General features: G+C 47.7%; 1 protein-coding gene across 2 annotated transcripts in view; it reads left to right on the forward strand.

Moving 5' to 3' along the window:
• Positions 1–20,206: 20,206 nt before the first annotated feature.
• The window catches only part of CELSR1 (cadherin EGF LAG seven-pass G-type receptor 1), a 241,644-nt gene continuing 236,554 nt past the window's right edge, over positions 20,207–25,296 (forward strand). For both annotated transcript variants that reach the window (XM_084810982.1, XM_084810983.1), the window contains exon 1: positions 20,207–23,957. In XM_084810982.1, the coding sequence (XP_084667108.1) occupies positions 20,270–23,957 (3,688 nt within the window). In that variant the 5' untranslated portion in view covers positions 20,207–20,269. The remainder of the gene's footprint in view (positions 23,958–25,296) is intronic.

Raw genomic sequence — 25,296 nt, forward strand, 5'->3', positions numbered from 1 at the left:
AGGAGCTCCTGCTCTAGATACTTGACCAAAACCTTCATTAAAGCTAGGAATCACAGAATTATAGAGTGGGAAGGGGCTTCAAAGGTAAGTCCAACCTCTTGTCAATGCTGAGAATCCACAACAGAATGAAATTTAATAAGGATAAATGCCAAGTTCTGCACCTAGGAAAAAGAAACCAAATGCACACTTACAAGATGGGGGATACTCGGCTCAACAACACTACAAGTGAGAAGGATCTTGGAATTGTGGTAGATCACCAGCTGAATATGAGCCAACAATGTGATGTGGCTGCAAAAAAGGCAAATGCTCTTTGGGGCTGCATTAAATGAAGCATAGCTTCTAAATCCCAGGAAGTACTAGTTCCCCTCTATTCAGCACTGGTTAGGCCTGATCTGGAGTACTGTGTCCAGTTCTGGGCACCACATTTTAAGAAGGAATCAGACAAACTGGAGAGGGTTCAGAGGAGGGCAACAAAGATGATCAGGGGACTGGAAACAAAGCCCTATGAAGAGAGACTGAAAGAACTGGGCATGTTTAGCCTTGAGAAGAAAAGACTGGGGGGAGATATGATAGCGCTCTTCAAGTCCTTGAAAGGTTGTCACAGAGAGGAAGGCCAGGATTTCTTCTCCATCATCCCAGAATGCAGGCCACGGAATAATGGGCTCGAGTTACAGGAAGCCAGATACCGGCTCAACATCAGGAAAAACTTCCTGACTGTTAGAGCAATACGACAATGGAACCAATTCCCTGGGGAGGCAGTGGGCTCTCCCACACTGGAGGCATTCAAGATGAGGCTGGACAGCCATCTGTCAGGGATGCTCCGACTTGGATTCCTGCACTTAGCTGGGGGTTGGACTCGATGGCCTTATAGGCCCCTTCCAACCCTACTGTTCTATGATTCTATGTAACATCTCTGATAGGAAGCCATCAGCCTCTGTTTAAAAACCTCCAACAAAGAAGAGTCTGCCTACCACCTTCTATGGAGTATGTTCCACTGTTGAACAGCTCACACTATCAGGAAGTCAAAATCTTGTAATTTGAGCCTATTGGTTTGAGTCTTAACCTCTGGAACAACAGAAAACAAATTTGCTCCAATCATCTATGTGAACCCTTTCAAATATTTGAAGATGGCTATCAAATTGCCTCCTAATTGCCTCTAATTGCTAAACACAACCAACTCTTTCAACCTTACCTCATTGGACTTGGGGGGTGTTTCCATGACAATGGAAGGAGAAGCGAATGGAGTATTACTGGATTGCTCCACACCAGTAAAAATTGCTTCACAGAACATACTTCCTGGTGGGGGTTGGAGTAAACATCATCTGACTGGCAGGTGCTGCTCAACCAATAAGAGAGGCTTCCCCCCTCCCTTTCCCCTGAAAGTCCAGATGCACCTGCATTTCAGGAGCAAGCCTCACTGAGCACAATGGGAGTTACTTCTGAGTAGACACTATTTAGTTTGTGCTGGGAAACACAGGGACTGGAAACACCCCTTGACCAGGGTCATGGTGAAAGGCACACCCCTGGGCAGGGCTAGCATACCCAAGGTCAATGCGGGCGTTGGGGCACAAAGCAACTATACCACCAAGAACCCAACTTAAGGAAAAGCACTGGACTTTAAGCAGTCTCAGAAAATCTGGTTTTTCCCTGATAAGCTCTCAGGGGTGGCTGCTGGATGGCCATGACATCTCCTATCCCTAACAACCTCCAAATGCAGCCAGCTTGGAGTGAATTGCTCATGGAGAAACCCCCTTGGTCTTCAGCCCCTCAGCATCTTTGTTGCTCTCTCTGCACTTGTTCCATTTTTCCAGTATCCTTAAACTGTGGTGCCCAGAACTGGAGACAGGTCTAACCAAAGCACAGTAGAGCTCTAACTGTGCTGTAACTGGGTTTCCAGTCAGCCTAGAAAGGACACAGCTTGCAAGCAAGGGGATCTCCAGGGCAAGTTTCTGAATATGATCTGTTTTAGCCTTCTTGGGGTATTGGTCTAATGGGGATACTGGGGCAGCTATGACTTCCCACACCAGATCACACACTATTTCTGCTGCCCCCACTAATTCACACACTGCTGGCATTTTCTATTCTATTTTTTGCTCCTGAAATGAAAAGTCAAAACTGCCCCATTACACAAGTATACATGGTGCATTGCTTGGATATGGGAATCACAGTTGACTGGAAAGTTTTAACATGCTTGAGACTGTTAAGAATATGTTAAAAGTAGCAACAAAACAGAAAAAAAATAGATGGTATTTCCATTGTATGTCCCAGCAAATATCATTTGACCTTTCTGCAAAGGCCAGAGATGGGGTTGTCCAACCTTTTGCCTTCTCTAAAGGAGGACCAACAATTTGAGCTAAAAAGGATTAGTGTCTGGTGGCTAGCTGTCAATAGACAAAATAGACAAAATAGTGAGATTGAAATGTGTCACCCATATCTCCTTTAAAAGATATTCTCCACAAACTTATTAAAGTCAGTGGGTGTATGCCCACTGGGCCCCCTGCCACACCCTGGTGAGAGCCCCACTGCTGCAATTTGCAGCAGTGGGGGCAAAAATAGCCGTTATGGAGTGGTGAAAAGTTCAAATTTAGCTTGAGAACAACCTACATTTGACTTTTACTGCTCCATAGTGGTTTGCCCCATGGTAACTCACTAAGTTTTTTTGCTACTGTCACCAAATTTGGCAGCTTGGCAGTGGTGGCAGCAGGAGCACAGCTCACAGGGATTTGGGGGGGAGTGGCTCCCAGATCCCCTGAAGTTGTGATCAACTAAATCAAAAGACTCCATCCTAAATTAGTTGTAGATTCCACTGTATTAATCAAACCCCATCTTTCTTCTGCTATATATTAATTTCTAAAGCCACATTGCCACATCCAGGGTTATTCCCACATCTAGTGCCATTTACATTACTTAGCTCCAGTCATTTATTTTTCATGGGTGAGTGCTGTAACTAGCTCAGTTACTTTCTTTTCTGTTATCCCTTAATAAAGCTTAGCCAAGGATAGATGCTGCAGAATAACTCCAGGCACCTCCCTACTGACTCTTCCCTTGTGGGGAGATGTTTTGAGGTGCCTGGCACATGCATGATCTCCAATGGTCACTGAAAGAACTCAGGACAAAATCAAAATCCAGCTTGTTTTTGGCTCAATGGAGTTCTGTGACGTGTACGACTTGTTTTGCATCTATGAGCCAAGCTGCAAGCTGTTACCTGAACCCTGGGAACTTTTTTGCACATTTGGGGGGGGGGGAGTTCTGCAATTTGTGCAAATTATGGCTGAATTTGCACAAATTATAGCTGTATTTGTGCAAATTGTTCAGAAATTTGTGCAAACTGCAGACCTTTCCCCCCAGATGCAGAAAATTCCCATAAGATCTGTGAACTGCCCCAACTTGCTGCAGATTGAGCCAGGTACCACAGCAGGAACTGAAACCAGGTCCTAGGAAAACTCATTGAACTCCACCCCCGAAATGGATTTCTCCAACAACCCTGAAAAGAACTTAATTGTATTTGTCAATAAAGCCAGTTGCACTTGCTCTGCAGAAGTGAAGATTAATGGCTGGTGGGAGGTTGATCCCCCTGCCTCCGAAGAAAAACATATTGGCAAGAATATCAGCCTGGTCTTAGCCATCAACAAGAGAAGGGGAAACTGCAGGGAACCTGTTTTCCCCCCTCCAAGCCAGAAAGAACACTGAGCTCTGACTGCCAGTTGTCCTGGGACTACCAAACTGAAGGGAAACACACTCTGGCCCCCTGTCTCCGCCAGAGGACTCAGGGCATGTGGGGTTTTGTTTTGTATTATTATAATCTGTTCTAAGCTAACTTGAAGATCTTTCGACTGAAATGCAGTATATAAATCTTATTTATTTATTTATTTGAAGTATTTTATGCCACTCCTCAGCCAAAAAGGCTCCTAGGGTGGCTTACATATAATCAATTAAACAAGACAATGCCTGCCTGCAGAATTGCAATCTAAAAAAGACATGATACGCAAGGAAAAAGGAAGGGGGAGGGAAGATGGGGGAATTAATAAACTATGGGAGCAATCCTATGGCCGCTAGTCAGCAGCTAGACGGCCATAGTATACGTCGGTTTCTGGGAACTGACCTTGGAGCCCACACTCCGAGGTCAGTTCCTGGAGAACCGACCTTCTCACCCTCGCAGGCAATGCGGAACAGCCCCGTGCTTCACACTTGGAAGAGGAGTACAGAGCAGCCAAAACGGGGCATTCCAGGGGACCTTCCCGGACAGGGAAGGCGGAAATGCCAGTACGACACATCCTATGTGTTATCAGGAAGCCTCCTCCCACACTCTGCCTTCCCGCAGCTAGACAGCCGAAATTTGCTGTCTAGCCACAAATTCAGGGCAGGAGAAGCATGGAGGGAATGATCCCCTCCATGTTTCTCCTGCCCTGCATTGGATAGGTGGTCACCTCCAAGTTCAGAGGCGGCCGCCTGTCCCCATAGGATTGCGCCCTAAAGGCACAATCCTACGTGTTTTTAGACAGCGAAAAGTCCTACAAACACTAGGAGAAATAGCCCTAGGAGAAACAGTGCCCTGGGCGAGGCGTGCCCTTGGTGCCCACCCACTCCCCCATAGTCAGTTTCGCAGGGCCATCCAGGGGATTTATAGGGCCTAGTGCAGATATGGTGTCCATCGAGAACAACACTGCTCAAAAGCTTGATCTCTCAGCCACTGTGCTACAGTTTGCACAAGCCAAAGTTCGACAAGCCACATTCTGAGCAGTAGCAGTGCACTATGCAACACAGCAGAACTATCACAGGTTTTACTTATAATATTTTTTGTTTTGTAGCAGTTCCTGTCTTTTAGTAAGCATACTCTGTTTTAGAACATCCATTAATTGTATCTTTAAATATTCTTTAAAAAGAATAATAAAGAAAAGTAATAAATAAAAAGGTATCCAGTGGACCTATTACAGTGTATGGCTTTATGTTGTTATTATTTATTTAATGCTTATAGTATTTACAGTATTTGAAGTGCTACGCGCTCAGTAACATTGCCTCAAAGTAAAGCTGTGTTCCACTGATTTTTACCTAGCTCAAATGACATCAAAGTGGAAATTGAAAAAGAAACATATTTTAAAACTAACTGAAGGAAGATCATTTTTGTAGTTAGTACCCAACCTGTAGAGTCTTGAAAGAAGGGTTACAGAGACTTCCTTTTTGCCACCCTAGGTCACTGCAGATAGTACATTAAAAAAAACCCACACACAGCCACTGAGTCAAGCTCATCACCCCAGGAGATCAGCTGCCGGCTCTTCCAGCCCTAAGACCGGCTTTGCCTACAACTCCCAGCATGGCTGGCTTGGGGCATGCTGGGAGTTGTAGGACTTTTTTTCTGTCTAAATATGCATAGGGTTGCGCTTAAACCTTCTAAGTAAAACAGAGCATCAAAACGAGTATTATAAAGACACGATTGGTCTCCACTGTCATCACATTCAAAGGAAACTAAACACTCCAGTGGTGCCCCTGGATTTCTCACCTTTTGGAGGAGTGGATCATAATATCTAGTTTGAGTGCCTCAATGGTTATGGTTGGCTGTGTGAGCTGGGAGTAATAGGTGTTGTAGTCCAACACATCTGGAGGGCACCAGGTTGGGGAAGGCTGCAAAGATTTCACTATACAATACAGACAATTCTAGGAGAGTTTTGACTTCTGATTAATTTCTTTACCCATTTTCTTTAGCAGCAGAACAGTGGTCTACATCTGTATGTAAAATAAATCAATATAGCCTTTTGTAAAAAAAAAAAAAAAATGCCCTGGATGCAGAATTAGGCAACGGCTGATTTATAGGCCCTGCTAATGCTCTCTTTTTAACAATTTGCTAAACTAGGGCTGAATCTACACATAGCAGTTATACCATTAGCATAACTATTGGTACACATGACACCAGTGGGCACCAATAGTTATGATAACGATATGATAACGGTATAACTGCTATGTGTAGATTCAGCCTAGATTAACAGCACAACCTTATAAAAGTCTAGTCAGAAGTAAGTCCCATTGACTTCAGTGGGACTTACTCCCAGGTAAGTAGAATTATAGCCTAAGAAACCAACTAATATTTCCATCTTGTCTTGCAGAGCAACTATCTGCATCAAACTATCTGCAGAGCAACTTTCCGACCGTAAATATCCATAGTGATTTAATCCAACGTTTGTCAGTGAAGCAACTTTTAAAAGGTTTTGCTTCTGCCTAGTGGCAGAAATGTGAACTGTGTGAAACGGGCGTCTCTCTCCCCCTTCCCCTCATTCGCCTAGTTCGTAAAGGGTCATGGCACTCAGGCACTGTGTGGTCTAGAATCATAGAATAGAATCATGGAATAGTAGGGTTGGAAGGGGCCTACAAGGCCATCGAGTCCAACCCCCTGCTCAATACAGTAATCCAAGTCAGAGCATCCCTGACAGATGGCTGTCCAGCCTCGTCTTGAACGCCTCCAGTCTGGGAGAGCCCACTACCTCCCTAGGTCATTGGTTCCACTGTCGTATTGCTCTAACAGTCAGGACATTTTTCCTGATGTTCAGCCGGCATCTGGGTTCCTGTCACTTGAGCCCATGATTCCGTGTCCTGCACTCTGGGATGATCGAGAAGAGATCCTGGGCTTCCTGTCAGTGACAGCCCTTCAAGGACTTGAAGAGCACTCTCATATCTCCCCTCAGTCTTCTCTTCTCAAGGCTAAACATGCTCAGTTCTTTCAGTCTCTCTTCATAGGGCTTTGTTTCCAGTCCCCTGATCATCTTTGTTGCCCTCCTCTGAACCCTCTCCAGTTTGTCTGCATCCTTCTTAAAGTGTGGTGCCCAGAACTGTACTCCAGATGAGGCCTAACCAGTGCTGAGTAGAGGGGAACTAGTACTTCCCGGGATTTGGAAGCTATGCTTCTATGAATGCAGCCCAAAAGAGCATTGGCCTTTTTTGCAGCCACATCACATTGTTGGCTCATACTCAGCTTGTGATCTACCACAATTCCAAGATCCTTCTCACTTGTAGTGTTGTTGAGCCACGTATCCCACATCTTGTAACTGTGCATTTGGTTTCTTTTTCCTAGGTGCAGAACTTGGCATTTATGCCTATTAAATGTCATTCTGTTGTTTTCTGCCCAGCGCTCCAGTCTATCCAGATCACTTTGAATTTTGTTTCTGTCTTCCAAAGTATGAGCTATCCCGCCCAATTTTGTGTCATCTGCAAATTTGATCAGCATTCCCTACACCTCCTCCTCCAAGTTATTAATACAAATGTTGAAGAGCACTGGGCCCAGGACTGAGCCCTGCGGTACCCCACTCGTTACCTCTCCCCAGTTTGAGAAGGTCCCATTGATGAGCACTCTTTGAGTCCGATTCTGTAGCCAACTGTGGATCCACCAGATCGTTGTTTCATCTAGCCCACTTTGAGCTAGTTTGCTCATCAGGATATCCTGGGGCACTTTGTCGAAAGCTTTGCTGACGTCGAGGTATATGATGTCTACAGCATTCCCACGGTCTACAAGGGAGGTTACTTGATCAAAAAATGAGATCAGATTTGTCTGGCAGGACTTGTTTTTGACAAATTTTTGACAAATCCATCTGCCAATTTGAGATCACAAAATGTATGAATATATGCCTTGGCTACCATGGCCTGAGGAAGATTTATCATCTCCATGTCATGGCATGCAATTAGCCATTCCCCTGGTCTCCTATGGCAACTAAGAATAGGAACGCCCAAACTACGGTGGCTTCATACTCTCTGTGTGCAACGGATGGGACTTAGGGCCTGATCTAAATTGGAGATGGGGCTCACCAGGGCCCCATCTACACCGGGCTTATACTCCGGGGTGGGTGCAAGTTGAGGTCCATGATGATAGATGACGTAGTTGTGACTTCACAGCCATCCATGGTTTTCATCCGGAAAAAAGGGAGTTCCCAGGATTCATTTTACTGAATTTTTTTGGGTCTGCTGCTTGCGGGCCATCTGTTCCTTCCCTGAACTGACTTCACATCTTACAGTGGGCGTGTTGCAGGTGTGCATAGTGCCTGCGTCACTCTGTGATGCCCCTTTGCTCCCCCATCCCTTCGCAGTTGCACAGTTACAGAGGCAAAGAGGGGCGTTTTCATTTATTTAATCACACTTTCGCACATTTTTGCAGCTTTGTATCTTCATAATGGTTGCTTTTGGACTCAGTGCCCAAGGGCTGGGGAGAGTCTTGGGGGAAGGAACAACATTGCTCCGGGCACCATTTTGGAGTGATGGCTAGGCATGTAGCACTCAAGCTTGTAAGTGCGAACCATCGTGAGGGTCTCTCAGGCTCTTGAACTGACAAACTGATGGTGAGGAAATGAAGGAGCACAAAACACCCAATTTTTACCTAAAACAGGGTCAGAAAGACACAGCAGAGCCCCTGAAATATAAAACAGACACTGAAGTGTCACACCCACACACTCATGAGACTGCACAGCTGTGCATTTCAGTATGCGCAGTCCCACCACAGGTATTGGAATCAAGTAGATATAAATGAAGTCACAGTTGTTGCTTTTTTAAACAATAATTAGATGCATTTGACCGTGTCTCCAGTATAATGCAAAATATGTAATTTTGATTAGGGGTCAGTAATGGCCACAGTATTCCTCTGCATGCTGTACCCCAAAGATACTCTGGGTCAAAGTAATTTGAAAAATGAAAGCCTAGAAACTATATATAGCAGCAATGCTATTGCAGCAAAATATTATCTTTTCTGTACTAAGGTAAAATAAAGAGGAAAATAATAAAAGACAAACTGCAGAAGGTAAATGCAGTCAGATAAATTATATCACCGAGGGCGCAATCCTATGGGGATAGGCAGCTGCCTCCAAACTCGGAGGCGACTGCCTATCCAATGCAGGGCAGGAGAAGCATGGAAGGGATTGTCCCCTCCGTACTTCAGCCACCCTGCATTTACAGCCAGACAGCCGATTTTGGCTGTCTAGCCACAGGAAGGCGGCTGCCGGACGACACACAGGTTGTATCGGACCAGCACTTCCGCCTTTCCCATTCCACAGCTCCCCCCAGAACGCCTCGTTTTCCCTGTTAGCGCTTCTTTTCTGAGTGCAGAGTGTGGGGCCGTTCTGAGCTGCCTGCAAGGCAGCGCGGGAAGGGGGGAAGGTTGGTTCCCAGAAACCCACATATCCTATGGCCATCTAGCCGCTGACTAGCGGCCATAGGATTGTTCCCTTAAGGTTGTAATTCTGTGCATACTTATTGGTCCTATTGAAATCTGTGGGATCTGAGTAAATCGCCCTGTGGGATGACCTCTGCCGGGAGAGGGACAGGGGGAATGCGACCCTGTTGATTCTCCTGGACCTCTCAGCGGCTTTCGATACCATCGACCATGGTATCCTTCTGGATAGGTTGTCTGGGTTAGGAGTTGGAGGCACTGCACTACAGTGGTTCCGCTCCTACTTGGATGGCCGATTCCAGAAGGTGGTGCTGGGGGATTATTGCTCTGTGCCATGGCAATTGTGCCATGGGGTTCCACAGGGCTCTATTTTATCCCCCATGCTGTTTAACATGAAACCGCTGGGGGAGGTTATCCGGAGGTGTGGGCTGAGGTGCCATCAATATGCAGATGACACCCAGCTCTACCTCTCTTTCTCATCAAAACCAGGTGAGGCAGTGGCTGTTCTGAATCAGTGCCTTGGGCACGGTAATGGACTGGATGAGGACCAATAAACTGAAACTCAATCCAGACAAGACGGAGGTACTGTTAGTGGGTGGTTCGTCTGCCCGGCTAGGTGATATTCAACCTGTTCTGGAGGGGGTTGCACTCCCCCTAAAGGATCAGGTTCGTAGTTTGGGGGTGCTCTTGGATCCAGAACTGTCACTTGAGGCACAGGTGAACTCAGTGGCACGGAGCACTTCTCATCAGCTTAGGCTGGTATACCAACTACGCCCTTATCTGGACAGAGATAGCCTAGCTACAGTTATCCATGCTCTGATAACTTCTCGTCTGGATTACTGCAATGCGTTATACGTGGGGCTGCCTTTGAAAATGGTCCGGAAACTTCAGCGGGTCCAAAATAGGGCAGCAAGATTGTTAACAGGGACTGGCCTGCGAGCTCATATTACGCCAGTACTTTTCCAGCTGCACTGGCTGCCAGTCCATTTCCGGGCCCGATTCAAAGTGCTGGTGTTAACATTCAAAGCCCTTAATGGCTTGGGGCCAGGTTACCTGAAGGATCGCCTCCTCCCATATGTGCCTGCCCGGACCTTAAGGTCATCATCAGCGGCCCTTCTCCGTGAGCCCCTGCCAAAGGAAGTGAGGCGGGTGGCTACTAGGAGGAGGGTTTTTTCTGCTGTGGCACCCCGGCTCTGGAATGAGCTCCCTAGTGAGGTTCGCCTGGCGCCTACATTGTACTCCTTTCGGCGCCAGGTGAAGTCCTTTTTATCTTCCCAGGCATTTTAGCATTTTAGCTTTCTAAATTTTTATCTTTGCTGTTTTAAATCTGTATTTTAAACTCCTGCACTGCTGCTAGGTTTTATTGTGGTTGTATTGTTATATTGTGGTTTTAATGTTCTATATATTTTAAATTGTTTTATTGTGTGTTGTTTGGTTTTAATTTTTGTGAACCACCCAGAGAGCTTCGGCTATTGGGCGGTATAGAAATGAAATAAATAAATAAATAAATAAATAAATATGCATAGGGCTGGGCTCTAAATTGCTTATACATTACACCCCCCCCCCCAGGAATGTTTTATAAATTCAAAAGGGAACTTTATGATGCTTAAATGACACCCTTATTTTCAATCAACTCGGCTGTGCAGAAGATGCAATCCCCTGCGTACTGCTCCTTCCACACAACCACCATTACACTTAGTACAGCTGTGGTCTTTGGAATCTCCCATTTATTGCAGGGCTTCTGCTGGAGATGTTTCAGTGAAGGGAATATTTTTTTATCAGTGCTGAAATATTAATTTGTCCACAGCTTATGTGCATATTTGATGTACAATGTTATAATGACCTCTCCACTCTGTTTTCAAGATGCTCCTTACTCCCTTTTATGATTTTTAAATGTTTATGAGACTCTATGTCGTTTCAGAGTGCCTTCTGGCAGATGGGCAGAGTATGAATTATTGAAATAAATAAATTAGTCAAGCTTCACACATTTAATTATTTATTTATGTATTTTTCACAAATTCTGTGACCTAAAAGGCACCCAAAATGGTGTAAAGGAAGTGAGCAGTCTTTAAAAAGCAAAACAATAATCAACTCTAAAATAATACAGCACCCAATATATACTATCCAAAAATATATGATGTTTATTTGTTTGTTTATTTTAAGTGTTTAATATCCTTTCCACCCCCTTCAGTTTTAAAAGACTATTTCCAGGGCAGCTTACAAATAAAGTATTAGAACAATAAGCAAATATAAAACGATATAAAGACTAATAGCAGAACTCCACAAAACTTTGCTGGGACAATCCAAGTCATTTGGTGCCTGAGGAGGACAAGATAGCACGCGTGCGCACACACACATACACACCATTCCAAGTACAATTGCTAACCAGACTGGCCACTGAATCTTCTTTCAACACTAGTGAAGGGATGATGTCCTCCATCCCTTTGGCACCCAAAGGCAGCATGGTGGGTGTTTGCTCCTTGCCCCTCATTATCTGCTGCCTGAGGCAGCTGCCTCACCCAGCCTAATGGTCAGGCCAGGCCTGCAACTTTGGTAGCATTAAAACATATTTAAACGTTCTAGGCAAATAAAAATATCTTCACCCAGCACTGGAAGGATCTCAGGTTTGGTGACAAGCGATTTTCCTTGGGAGAAAGTTCCGAAGACAGGGCACCATTACTGAAAAGGCCGTTTCCACAGACCACCCACCTGTCTGAAGACTCACAGACCCACAGAAAGTTCTCGGAAAAGGATCGTAGCATTTGTCTCTTACACTCAAAAATAATCCCAAAGGATTATCTACCTTATCTAACCTTCAGTCACCTAGCAACCAGCTCCCCAGCCCCATCTTTGCAATCTGAATCTATATTCTCTCTTGGCCCCAATCCATGGCTATTAAACAGTAGCTTGAAACAGCCGAAGCTTTTCCCATCCCTTAATCTCCATGCCAGGGAAATACTTCATATGCTTAATTCCTGCATTCCCAGCGGCTGTTGCATGTGCAGGATACCGTGCACAAGCGACAATCATACCTGGATCACAATATGCCCAAGCAGAGAACAGGCGGCTGTACTTCAGTGGCAGAGCACACATTTTGCATGCGGAAGGTCCCAGGTCCAACCCCCGGGCTAGACAATACTGGGCTAAATGGACAAATAGTCTGAATGCCTAACAGGGCCGGCGCCAGGCTCCAGAGGCCCCTTGGGCAAGGCGCCCTCAGTGGGCCCCTCCCTCAGTGAACCTGCCTTCTCACCGCCATTGTCACCAGCTGCTCCTGCGCCTCGTTCCCATCATTGCCTCCCTGCAGAGAGCCAGGGGGCCGGTGGGCAGTGGCGCCTACTGCCCCTCCACCACCTTTGTCATGGCCAGCGTGAGAGGCAAGTGAGCAAGCAGGCTGCAGTGGTGGAGCAACTTCAGGGAGGTCTCGTCAGCGGCCCCTGCCAGGGTGTGGCCTTCAGCAGGTGCCCAACCATGTCTACCCTTGATGCCGGCCCTGCTGCCTGGTATAAGGCATCTTCCTATGTTTCTGAGCCTTGTAAGAGGTTCAAGACCTCAACATTTCTCGTGAGTGAGCTAAACCGTATGTTGAAGGGGAAGGCAATAAAACCCCAGGATCATTTGCCAATCAGATGAGAAGAAAAATTATTTCCTTTTCTAGCATAAGGACATCAATCATCAGTAAAGCCCCTGGCATGAACAAAACCACCCCAAAAGTACTCTAAAGAAAGTTTTATTTGGCACAAGTCACCATTCAAGGGTCTTTGACTAATTGAGAAAGGCAGTATGGCATAACGCATAGCATGGTAGATTTTGATCGGGGGAGATGAGAGGCGACAACTTCCCCCTCTCTGGGTGTTCACTATTGCTTTGCCTAGCTCATGGGTTTTTTGATGATAAAATGGAAAAGGTCATATTGGCCCCTGCTGAGCTTGTTGGAGGAAGGGTGGGATACAAATGCAATAAATAAATAATTGTGGCCCTGGCAGCTCTTGATGGTCCAAAAAAAAAAAAGGAGGGGGAACAATATCCAGTGCAAGGAACAACAAAAATACAACCACTTTCTCTTGCCAGTGGGCTACAAATGAGGCACCTGAACAGAAATCACAAGGGACATAGTTGTGTACAAGAAGCTGATGTATCTCATTACATTATTTGCTCATGCATTAAGAGCTAAGAGCTTGGCACCAAAAATGGATTCAAGGGCTTAATCCTGTCTCAGAAGGTCTCCTGGGTGGTGCAGTATTTTCTTGCTGATAAGTCTGTCTAGATGAGAGGCAATTCTGGGAAGGAAACATGGCTATATTAACTTGAGTCAACCTTTCAAGAGATCCACACAAAACAAGCATGAATTGTGAGCATAGATCTAAACCAGACTCCAAAAGAGCTCCCAACTAAACTGGGCTTGCTAAGCATTCCCTCTTAAGTTTTAAGTGTCATTAACATGGTGCTTCTAGATATTCCTTCCTTACCTGAATCTATCCAAAGAATGAAGAAATCATACTTCCCCAGTAGCAGGGAGTAAGAATGTTCTTTGGAGTTGCATATTGACTGCGTTTAATGAATGCTTTTGTTTCAGTGCATGTTTTAACTTGTGTATTATTATTTTAAAATTCACTAATATATGGGGAATATGACCGTCATGTTTAGAGTGTGGAAAATTCACAGGTAATGCTATTTCAGGGTGGAGAGGACCTCCTGAGGGTAAATTCTAGAAGCATGTCATCAGGTTTAAAGACATAAACAAGGTAATTACAGCCAATGAGAGCACTCACCTGTTTAGTTTTTAAAAACAGCACCAATCCTATTGGGTAACTCAAATTTACAGATGGAACTGTAACTTGTTTCCTTTTAGGCACAACACTGTTTGCTGTGCTGCCAGCATGTCTCATACAAAAAAGCCTTGGTTGAGGGCTGTCAGGTGTTGAGAAAACTCCTCTTGGCTTTCAGGCAATACAAGCCAGTGGGAGGATTTTTCTGAGCCATTTCCAAACCAATGATAAGATTAGAGCTTGGTTCCTCATATAGATCAAGTGTCAGCCTATTCCTTCTCAGAAGCAAACAGCAAAGCAAGTATAGTTCTTGCACCTTTTCAGAGTCCCTCACTCTTGAGCCCATTGTCAGCCAGGAAGCTCACTGGGTAACCTTGGGCCAGTCACTGTTTCTTGGGCTAACCTGCCTCACAGGGTTGTTGTACTGAAAAAATGGGGGGGAGTCTTGAAATAGCATAGTTGTATGGAGCAATGTAAGGGCCCATACTCCAATGGATGAGAAGGTCCCAGGTTTAATTTCTGGCATTGCCAGGTGGGACTGGGAAGCACCCTCATCTGCAAACTTGGACAGCCACTGCTAGACAGTGTAGGCAATCCTGAGTTAGATGGACTTGGTATAAGACACCTTCCTATATTCTTCATCATCTCTGGTAGACAAAACCATAAAGAACTTGTTTCCATGGTAAATTTTGGTAACAGTTACACCTAACCCAAGGGTTCCTTTCCTTCCTTCCAAACGAACAGATTCGAACACTGATAAGTGGCTCTGACAGACAGCCTAATTCATCATAGACACAATTTCATCAAGAACATATCTTTTTGAGCTTGATATCCTTAACAAGCACAATATAGTTTTCACATACTAAATGGTATGGGTACAGTCCAGATAAACCTAAACATGTGTACATTTTATTGAACTCAGTGGGACTTACAACTCCTTCCTTGTCAGGTTTACTCAGAAGCAAGTGCTATCGAGTTCAATGTTGAGTTTCAAACTTGAGTTCCAAGTAAGTGTACAGTCAATTACAATCTTATGCTCAAGCGCGTGACTCCATTTGACTGATTTCAACAAGACTTAACTGTGCTTAACTTCTGTTGATCTAAATGAAATTGAATTTCACATTCACACAAGTATGCTTATCTTGCGTCCTAAGTGGCCCAAGAAATGTTCAAATAGTTTATTTGATTCTCATGGCTGCCAAACAGGCTACAGTGATTGAAGCTTTCAGTGCTGGCTCCAGGTTTTGGGGGCCCTTGGGCAAGGCACCCTCAATGGGCCTCCTCCCTCAGAGAGTTCACCTTCTCACCAAAATTGTCACCAGCTGCTATTGCTCTTTATGCTCTTCCTCGTCATTGCTACTGCTTGCTTGCTTGCTTGCTAGCCAGGCAGAGAGCCGGGGAGCAGGTGGGGAGTGTTTGGACCCAAGCAAGAGGCAGGTGAACAAGCAGGTTTCAATGGTAAAGAGGAGGAGCAAGTCTGGGGGGTGCTTGTCAGTGGTCCCCTGCTGGGGTGTGGGTCCTTGGCAGGTGCCCAGCCATGCCTACCCTTGATGCCAGCCCTGAAAGCTTTATCTGTTAACCTCGGCACGAGGCAGTGAAGAGCATTACAACAGCAACTCTCTCATTTGCCATTAGAGGCCACTACAGCAGCAGAGAAAAGTTTCAGCTGAAAAAGCAAATCCCAAAGCACATTGAATTATGATATACGTAAATAATTCAAGTTGTGTACGTTGGTAGAATTTCCATAGCCCAAATGGAACAATTAGTATATTGCACTCTGATGTTACATCACAGTATCACAGAAATCAGATTCTGGACATATGGAGAAAATTATTACTGTACCATTTTAGTAGCAAAAATTCTAGAAAGATGAAATTAAGTTCAGGGTATTAGAAAGAACTGGGAGGAGACGTCCGGAATTGGAATATATCAGTGGTAGGCTGTAATAAGCCATAAGCAGGAAGTGCACTGCCCAGCTATATGGGCATCTTTTTGATCGGTGAGACCTTTTCCCCATTCCTACTGTCTTGCCATCCAATTAAGTATCTTAGAACCTGATTGACAGAATAGGCTTGTCCATGCAAAATTTGCTACCCTTTGAAACAGAGATCAAGGAGTAACAGGTAGCAAATTCTAATGAGGTAACCTGACAGTCAGGTTCCATCAGGCAGAGGTTTGGGGAAAGCCAGCATGGTGTAGTTGTTAGAGTATTGAACTAAGACTGGGAGACCCAGGTTCAAATCCCTCCTCAAACATGAGGCTCAGGGGGTGACCTTGGGCCAGTAGCTATCTGTCAGGATAACCTACTTCACAGCATAGCTGTGAGGATAAAACTGGGGTAAAGAAAAGCATGTACACTGCCTTGAGCTCCTTGGTGGAAAGGTAAGATATAAATGTAAGAAAAAAGAAAATAAGATAATGGTGAGAAGATGAAAAGGCACCAACCTTAATTACTTTACTTGGGTATGGATTGTTGACGGGAATAGCCTTCTTCATCAGACCTATGAAGTGGTTGAGGAATTTATGTCCATCTAGCAATCCTATGCCAACTTACTTGGGAGTACATCCCACTGAACTCAATGGGACTTATTTCTGAATAGACAAGTATAGGATAGCACTGTAAGGTGCACACCATTATAGCCCATCATTTGTAAGGCTGCTACATGCTTCTTTTCATCTGTATATACCTGCGGTAGGCAGTTGCTATGGGCTGTAGTTCTCCAGCAAATGTACATGTATGCTCAGTGAAATAGACATATTTGTGGTCCCTTCTCATGTAACACTTACACAAGGGGTCAGCAGCTCTAGGTCCCTGGGCCAAATCTGCCTTTCCCAATGGTTAATGTATGCCCTTCACCTATTGCCAACCTAGAGGCAAAGGAGGTGTGGGAAAAGTGTCTGTGGCAACAAACTTTTCATACAGAGTGGTGAGCAGTTAAGAGTTGGTCCACCAATCCTCCAGGAATTATAGTTGCTGACCAGGGCTGTACATCGTTTGTAAACACATCTTGGTGTACATTCTTAATTCTTAAATGTGAGGGTAAATATAAGGCACTGGAATACATATAATACATTGCAAGCAATATGTCAGGAGCGCCCTAGCGGCCTCTTTCAGTCTACTCCAATAGCCAACTCAAGACACAGACAAAAGGATTCTTTTCAAGGCTTTAATCCTTCTACAACTTAATGACTCTTTCAGATGCTAATCACCAGCGACTAAGCAATGAACAGCAGAGTAGCCTATGCTCCGGGTTAGGCAGTTGGTCCCCGTTTGAAGGAGAATCACTTGCAGACCCTGAACTTATGGGCTAGGGAGAGTTCCTCCCTCTTTCCCTTGGGTCCACGGGAGGCGGCCGTTGCTTGCGCGCCAAACGGGCGCTACGCCTTCTTTCTGCGCTCTCGATCACTTGTCGCTCCCTGCGTCTGCGTCGAGCGTCCAGCAAGCCCCCCTCCAGCACTCTCTCACTGCCAGGGTCACTATCTCAGGAATGCTGGCAGGAGGAATCTCTGCCAGGTGCTGTGCCTGTGAGGGATGAGCTGGCTCCTCTCCCACGGATTGCTGATCCTCCTCAGAATCAGAACTGCTCTGGGGTTCTATGGGCTCAGTTTCCACCCTGACACAATAACAGACTCCTGTTTGACCATGTAAGTCAGATGTAATACTAGTTCCAACCTTGAGGCACTCAGTCAACTTTGTTAATTAATTTTACGAATGTTCTTATTCAATTTTTTGTTTAGTTTTAACAACATACTAGTCAATGAATTCTAGTTCTTTAGGAATTTACTCCAATTGCCTTTTGAAATGTTTGTTTTAGTATCATGACTCTGAGGCAGAGAGTCTGACGAGAGCACAGCTCAGCTTCGCAGACTTTTAATACTTAGCATGTTATTCTCTATTTCTTTCTCTGTTTCTGTCCTTCTTTCCTCCCTCCCCCCTTTTTTCTGTGACTGGCGTTGCTAGTCTTCTGAACGTAGTCACTTCCAACCCAATCCTATGCACATTTACTCAGACGTAAGTCCCACTGAATTACATGGTACTTATTCCCAAGTAAGTGTGCACAATATTTAATTATTATAAATACTACATAATCTACTTTATAAATAATTATAAATGCATATATAATAAATCAGATTGTACACTTTCAGGGGAGAAAGCTCCACTGTGGAACTTTGCATAAGACTGGCTGTGCAAATCAGAGCTAAAGACTCAAGAGGACTTGCAGACTGACCCTAGCCAAGTTAGTAGTAAATCCAACTAATTTCAAGGGGCCTTTCTTCCAAATAAGGATCGCAGAATGCTTACTCAGAAGTACAGCTGAGTTTAATGAGACTTACCTCAAAGAAGTATAGGACTGCGGTCCTAGTTATATGGATGATATAGTACAGCTTGAGTGCAGGTGAAAACAACGAAGAGTCTTGCGGCATCTTGAAGACTGACACATTTATTCTGGCATGAGCTTTGCTTGACACTGTCCACTTTGTGACGTGCAGGTCTAATGGTGGACAGTGTCGATGAAAGCTTATGCAGGAATAAATTTCTTAGTGTTCAAGGTGTCAGAAGACTCTTAATTGTTTTTGCTGCAACAGCTTAACAAGGCCACCCCTCCTGACCTTAGTTGTAGGCATTAGTAAAAACAAGGATGAGAGGGTAAACATGATTAAATAATATTATGATTGCCAGCAGTAGTGTAGAGGAGCCAGGGATTGCACTGGGACACAGTGCACCACTTTTTGATTAGCTGGGACCCTGACATCATCTGGCACCCACTCAGAATTCCCTCTGAGCATAACTGCAATCCTCACAGTAGTGGGGCGGGATTAATTTTCCAAGCAAAAATACATTGTTCCCTATCGTAATGCAAAGTACTTTGCAGTGTCTTGGTCCTGAGTGGGCAATTAAGACCCATTACTTTCAAGAAAGACCTCCTCCTGGTGGAGCTGTACGGCTCATACAACTGCCTGAAATTCTGGACTCTCCTTTGTATTGTGATTCTGGCGACTATCATGATGAGCGACGGCACTTCGGAATGCGCCACTACGCACTGCTGGTTGCGTCTATGGGCCTGGCGTGCCATAGTCAAACGGGAGCTAAGGGCAGCATCAATTAACATCGACAGCTCGCGCCCCCGCCCTTCGAAGCTCCGCTTCTGCCGGTACTTGTGCCCTGCCACCACTAGGGGCCGCTGCAGACCAGCAGCGGCAGAAAGCCCAGCGACGCCCCGAGCGCGCCCCTTTCTCCCCGCCGGAGCTCCCTCGCGGCCGTGCGCTCCCCCCTCCCCCGCCCCCTCTCCAGACACGCCCCCCTCCCTCCCTCCCCTCCCGGCTTCGCTTGCAGGTTGCCGCTGCCCAGCGTGCGCAAGGCAGGGAACTCCGCCTCGGGCGCTGCCCGCCAGCCCGGTGGTCTCTCGGGGACAGCGTTAGCCCCCGATCTGGGGTCTCCACAGAGATTTTAACAGGCAGCGCCTTTCCGTCACCGCGGAGCGGCTGTACCCGAAAGAGAGGGGAGGGGGGAAGGAGAGCCGCTGCAGGAGAGCGCCGCGGGGAGCCGATCGCGCCGGGCAAAACTTCGGCGGCCGCTCGAGTCCCGGCGCGGCGCGCACATGCCGCCGCGCCCTGGGCAGAAGGGCGAGCGCGCTCCTCCGCCGCCGCGCGTGCGGGCGGGTCGGCGGCGCAAGCCGTAGCGCCGAGGAGGGCGCCACCGGCGGCGCCCCGCGGAGCGGCCCTGATCCATCGCCGGGGAGCTCCGCGCCTGGCCGAAGGCGGGCGGCCCGCGCGCGGGAGGAGGAAGGACGGCTGGCCGCGGCGGAGGACCACGGCCGGAGGTCTGAAGGGGCGCTCGCTCCCGGCGGGGCAAGGGGCGGAGGCGACCCTAGGGCAGGGGCTGCGCTGCCGCGGCGGCCCTATGCGGCGCCGCCGGACCTCCGCTTCCCCTGCGCCGCCGCGGCTCGGGGCGTCTGAGTAGCGCCGGTGCCGCTGGCAGCGCCGCGATGCCGAGCAGGAGGTCCGGCCTGGGGAGCCGCGCGCGGGGCCGGCGCCACCCAGGCTGAGGCGCGGCCGGGGCCGGGGCCGCTCGGGGCAGGCTTTGGTGGCGGCGCGGAGCCATTTTGGACTGTAGCAAGCACGCACCGCCGAAGCCGGCGACGAACCTCCCAGGCGGGCCGCAGCGCCCTGCCCGCCCCGCCGCCGCCGCGCGCCAGCCCGGCCCTTCTCCGGAGCCGTTGGAGCCCCCGGGGGAGCCGGGGCGCCGCGCCGCCCTTTCCCAGCCGCCAGCTGCTCACGGACGAGGCCGGATGAGCAGCTCAGGGGGGTGGATGGATTTTGAAGCCCTCTGGCCGCCCTCCGTGCCTCGTACGCCTCGGAGATGCTGCGCCGCTTCCCGGGGGCCGCCTGGCTGTCGTGGCTGGCGCTGCTGGTGCCCGCGGCGACGGCGGGCTGGGAGCTGCACCTCACCAGCGGCGTCGGCAGCCGCCCCGGGGACTTGCTGGACCTCTCGCTGGGGCCGGAGTGGCTCTACGAGCTGGACGAGACCCTGACGCCCCGCCAGCTGAGGGGCGCCGTGGAGGTGACGGGCAACGGGCTGCTGAGGAGAACGAAGACGCCCGTGGAGTGCGCGGGCTTGGCGCGCAGCCCGCTGCCGCTCCGCTTGCGCCTGGCCTCCCCCGCCAGCGGCGCCCGCCTCTCGCTGCGCCTGGCCGCGTACCTGCACGGCCCCGGCTGCCCCAGCGGCTCCCGCCAAGGGGCGGGCGGCCAGCGCTGGGCACGGCCTCGCCTTTCCATCTTTCCGGGCCTTGCCCTGAGGCAGCATTGGCCCTCCCTGCTCTGCTCTCCCCCTTCCCCTAAGCAGCAGGTGCCTCCGCAGGGCGGGGAGGCGGGTGGGGGGCTGCTGCTCTCCGCCCTCATGGCTTTGACAAGTTTCCCGCGCTGCAGGTGCCTCAGCGGCTTGAGCTGCGGGGGCCAGGAGGGAGAAGGGGGGGAAGGAGCTGACTGCCAGCAGCCCTCCAGGACCAGCCATCTGCAGCTTCTTTGTCACTTGAGGAGGACCCAGGGGGAGATCCTCATTGAGCCAGGTAGCCCCAGCATCTGGGGAGTGAAGCAGGTGGTGGGTGGAGGAGAAGGAGGGCAGGGTAAGCTGGAGGTGGCTAGAAACAGGGAGGCAGGCCCCCCACCGTTTGGGACAAGGAGTGAGGGCAGCTGGGATGCTTGGCACCGGGGCCCCCGGAGGATGAGGAGCGTGAACAGCCCACCACAGTTCAAGCTGCCCAATTACCAGGTGTCAATTGCTGAGAACCAGCCTGCAGGCACCGCGGTCATCACCCTGGAAGCCCACGACCCGGATGAGGGGGAGGCAGGTCGGTTGACGTACTCCATGGAGGCCTTCTTTGACAAGCGCTCCAACGATTACTTCTCTATTGACTCTGAGATGGGGGTAGTGGTCACCACCCGTGGTCTGGACCGAGAGACTAAGGATACCCATGTGCTTCAAGTGACAGCAACGGACCATGGCTCTCCACGGCATCGGTCAGCCATCACCTTCCTGACAGTGACTGTAAGTGACACCAATGACCACGGCCCAGTGTTTGAGCAGCCGGAGTACCGAGAGAACATTCGAGAGAATCTAGAGGTGGGTTATGAGGTGCTGACAATTCGTGCCACAGATGAAGATGCCCCAGACAATGCTAACTTGCTCTATCGTATCTTGGAACCAGGTGCTGGGGAGTGTGCCTTTGAGATTGACCCACACTCTGGTGTTGTGAGGACTTGTGCCCCTGTAGACCGAGAGCAGGTCTCAGAATACCATCTTGTGGTAGAAGCCAATGACCAAGGTAAAGACCCAGGCCCTCGAAGTGCCACAGTCACGGTGCATATCACGGTTGAAGACGAGAATGACAATTCCCCGCAGTTCAGTGAAAAACGCTACTTGGTACAAATCCCAGAAGATAGCCCAGTCAACAGCCAGGTGCTCCAGGTGCAAGCCACTGACCAAGACCGTGGCAGCAACGCCCAGGTGCATTATAGCATTGTGAGTGGGAACCTCAAGGGCCAGTTTTACATCCATTCTTTCTCTGGCTCTATTGACTTGATTAATCCCCTGGACTATGAAGCTATTCGAGAATACACCCTGAGGATCAAGGCCCAGGATGGGGGAAGGCCTCCGCAGATTAATTCTAGTGGGATGGTGTCCGTTCAAGTGTTGGATGTAAATGATAATGCCCCCATTTTTGTAAGCACCCCTTTCCAAGCCACTGTATTAGAGAATGTCCCCGTAGGCTACTCAGTGTTACACATTCAGGCAGTAGATGCTGATTCCGGGGATAATGCCCGCTTGGAATACAAACTCATTGAGCTGTCACATCCTTCTGCTCTGGTGTCCTCAGGTGGGGACACGGGTTTTCCATTCCAGATCAACAACAGCACTGGATGGATTACAGTATTGGCTGAGCTTGACCGGGAGACTGTGGAGATTTACCACTTCGAGGTGGAGGCCAGGGACCATGGAGTGCCTGTCATGATTTCCTCAGCCAGTGTCTCTATTACTGTCCTTGATGTCAATGATAACAGCCCTACTTTCACTGAAAAAGTTTATCAGCTCAGGCTTAATGAGGATGCGGCAGTAGGCAGCAGTGTCTTGACATTGACAGCAGTGGACAGGGATGTCAACAGTGTGGTGACCTACCAGATCACTAGTGGCAACACAAGGAACCGCTTTGCTATTACCAGTCAGAGTGCAGGTGGGCTGATCACCCTGGCCTTGCCCCTGGATTACAAGCAGGAGAGGCAGTATGTGCTGACGGTCACTGCTTCAGATGGAACTCTATTTGACACTGTGCAAGTCTTCATCAATGTCACCGATGCCAACACGCATCGACCAGTTTTCCAGAGTTCCCATTACACAGTGAGCGTCAGTGAAGACAAGCCCATTGGCACATCCATTGTAACCATCAGTGCGACTGATGAAGATACTGGGGAGAACGCTAGGATCACTTACATCCTGGAGGACAGCATCCCTCAGTTCCGCATTGACCCTGATACAGGCACCATCACAACTTTAATGGAGTTAGACTACGAGGACCAAGCTTCTTATACTTTGGCCATCACAGCCCAGGACAATGGGATCCCTCAGAAATCTGACACCACCTTTGTGGAAATCCTCATTTTGGATGCCAATGATAATGTGCCCCGTTTCCTTCGTGACCGCTACCAGGGTGCCATCTTTGAAGATGTGCCGCTTTCCACCAGTGTCTTGCAAGTATCTGCCACTGACCGTGACTCAGGCCCTAATGGCCGTCTCCTTTATACCTTCCAGGGTGGAGATGATGGTGATGGAGATTTTTACATTGAAGCCACATCTGGGGTGATACGGACATTGCGCAAACTGGATCGTGAGAATGTGGCTGTCTACAGCCTGAGGGCTTTTGCTGTGGATAGGGGCAGCCCACCCCTAAAAGCTTCTGTGGATATCCAGGTTACTGTGTTAGATATCAATGATAACCCACCTGTTTTTGAACAAGATGAATTTGACATCTTTGTGGAAGAGAACAGCCCTGTTGGTTCCATCGTGGCCCGAATCAGTGCCGTAGACCCTGATGAGGGAACTAATGCACAGATCATGTATCAGATTGTGGAGGGCAACATCCCTGAGGTCTTCCAGCTTGATCTTCTTAATGGCGATCTCACAGCCCTGATGGATCTGGATTACGAGAGCCAGACAGAGTATGTCATTGTGGTGCAGGCTACTTCAGCCCCTCTTGTGAGCCGAGCTACTGTGCACATTCGCCTGCTAGATCAGAATGACAACCCGCCTATGTTACCAGACTTCCAGATCCTTTTCAACAATTATGTCACAAACAAGTCTAACAGTTTCCCTTCTGGAGTGATTGGCAAGATCCCTGCCCATGATCCTGATATATCTGACCAACTTGACTACACCTTTGTCCAGGGCAATGAGTTAAACCTGCTGCTTTTGGACTCTACTACTGGAGAACTCAAGCTCAGCCGGGACCTGGACAACAACAGACCCCTCGAGGCCATCATGAAAGTATCAGTTTCAGGTAAGCAATCATTTCTGAAGCTGGTGATGGAGATCATGGTGGGTGAAAGTTTTGTTTGTTGGCTTAATAGGTTGGCTCTAGCAAATATGAACTTTGTGCACTTTGATTTCTAATTTCCTAAGATGGTAATTTGGGGGCGGAGAGAAAGTTTCAGACAGCAGTCACAGACACTTTCAAAGCTGTGCAGTCTGTTCTGACATTAACTCTGTAGTGCAGGGGTGGGGAGCCTGTGGTCCTCCACATGTCGTTGAACTGCAACTCCCTTGAGTCCCAGCCAGCATAGTTAATAGTGAAGTATGATGGGAGATGCAGTCCAACAACGTCTGGAGGGCCACACATTCCCCATCCCTGCTGTAATGAAATGTAATTAATCATATTGTGATACACAGAAAACTTTCTGCAGAGGAAGACAAATTAACTTACATGGGTATATGTCACTTTGCTGCTGGGTAGCCTTAAATGACTGGAATGTTGAGCATATACTGATAATTAATAAGTGGCTGGATTTTTCAAAGCTTTTCAAAGTTTTCATTCACTTCAAATTTAAGGCCTGCACAAAATAACAGTTAAATTAGCAATATGAGGAAGTTTTCCTGACTTTCTCAGCAATAAATGAGATAAATAAATAGTGGGTTATTTCCTATAAACACTTGTATCTATTTGGAGATATGCTGTAGCAGATGTGTCTTGATGTAGAATTGCAATGATGTGCAATATACAGATCTGCAAAATATATAACATTTTGTTAATGAATTCCTTTTTCAACCTGAGCATTTTAGGCCCCAAATTTGTAAATGTGAACGTACATGCTTATTTTTTAGTAGTAGTAGTAGTAGTAGTAGTAGTAGTAGAAGAAGAAGGAGGAGATGATTAACACAGCAGATTCTGTTTACTGAAATGTATCTAAATGCATTTGCTCTATTAATGAGGATTACACTGATGTTGCTGTTAGAAAAATGCACCACTAGCTCTAAGGTAGAGAAAAGGAAGAGGATTGTTCACATTCCCAATTAAATGGGTCTCCGGAAATACTTGGAGACACTACTTGAACCTGAGGGACAAAATTCTGAAAGAGTCTGTTTGCCCGTCTGTTGTAGCAGAAAAGTAATCATAAAGTTCACTGGCAGAATCTAAGGGCATGAAAAAGCAAGCACATCATTTGTATGAAAGTTAAGCACATTTTAGTCTCTTTGTTTTCATGTTCTTAAGACTCACCTATTGAAATCAAAGGGACTTAAAAGTGCTTAACTTCAGCTGGATTTCATCCTCTGATATGGGTTTTCATAGAGAAGACCTGCTTCATCAAGTATATTTGATTTTGAGAGCCAACGCACATATT

The sequence above is a fragment of the Heloderma suspectum genome, chromosome 7 (assembly GCF_057233095.1).
Source record: "Heloderma suspectum isolate Gila_16-S chromosome 7, 16-S_ref, whole genome shotgun sequence".
NCBI classification, from domain to species: domain Eukaryota; kingdom Metazoa; phylum Chordata; class Lepidosauria; order Squamata; family Helodermatidae; genus Heloderma; species Heloderma suspectum.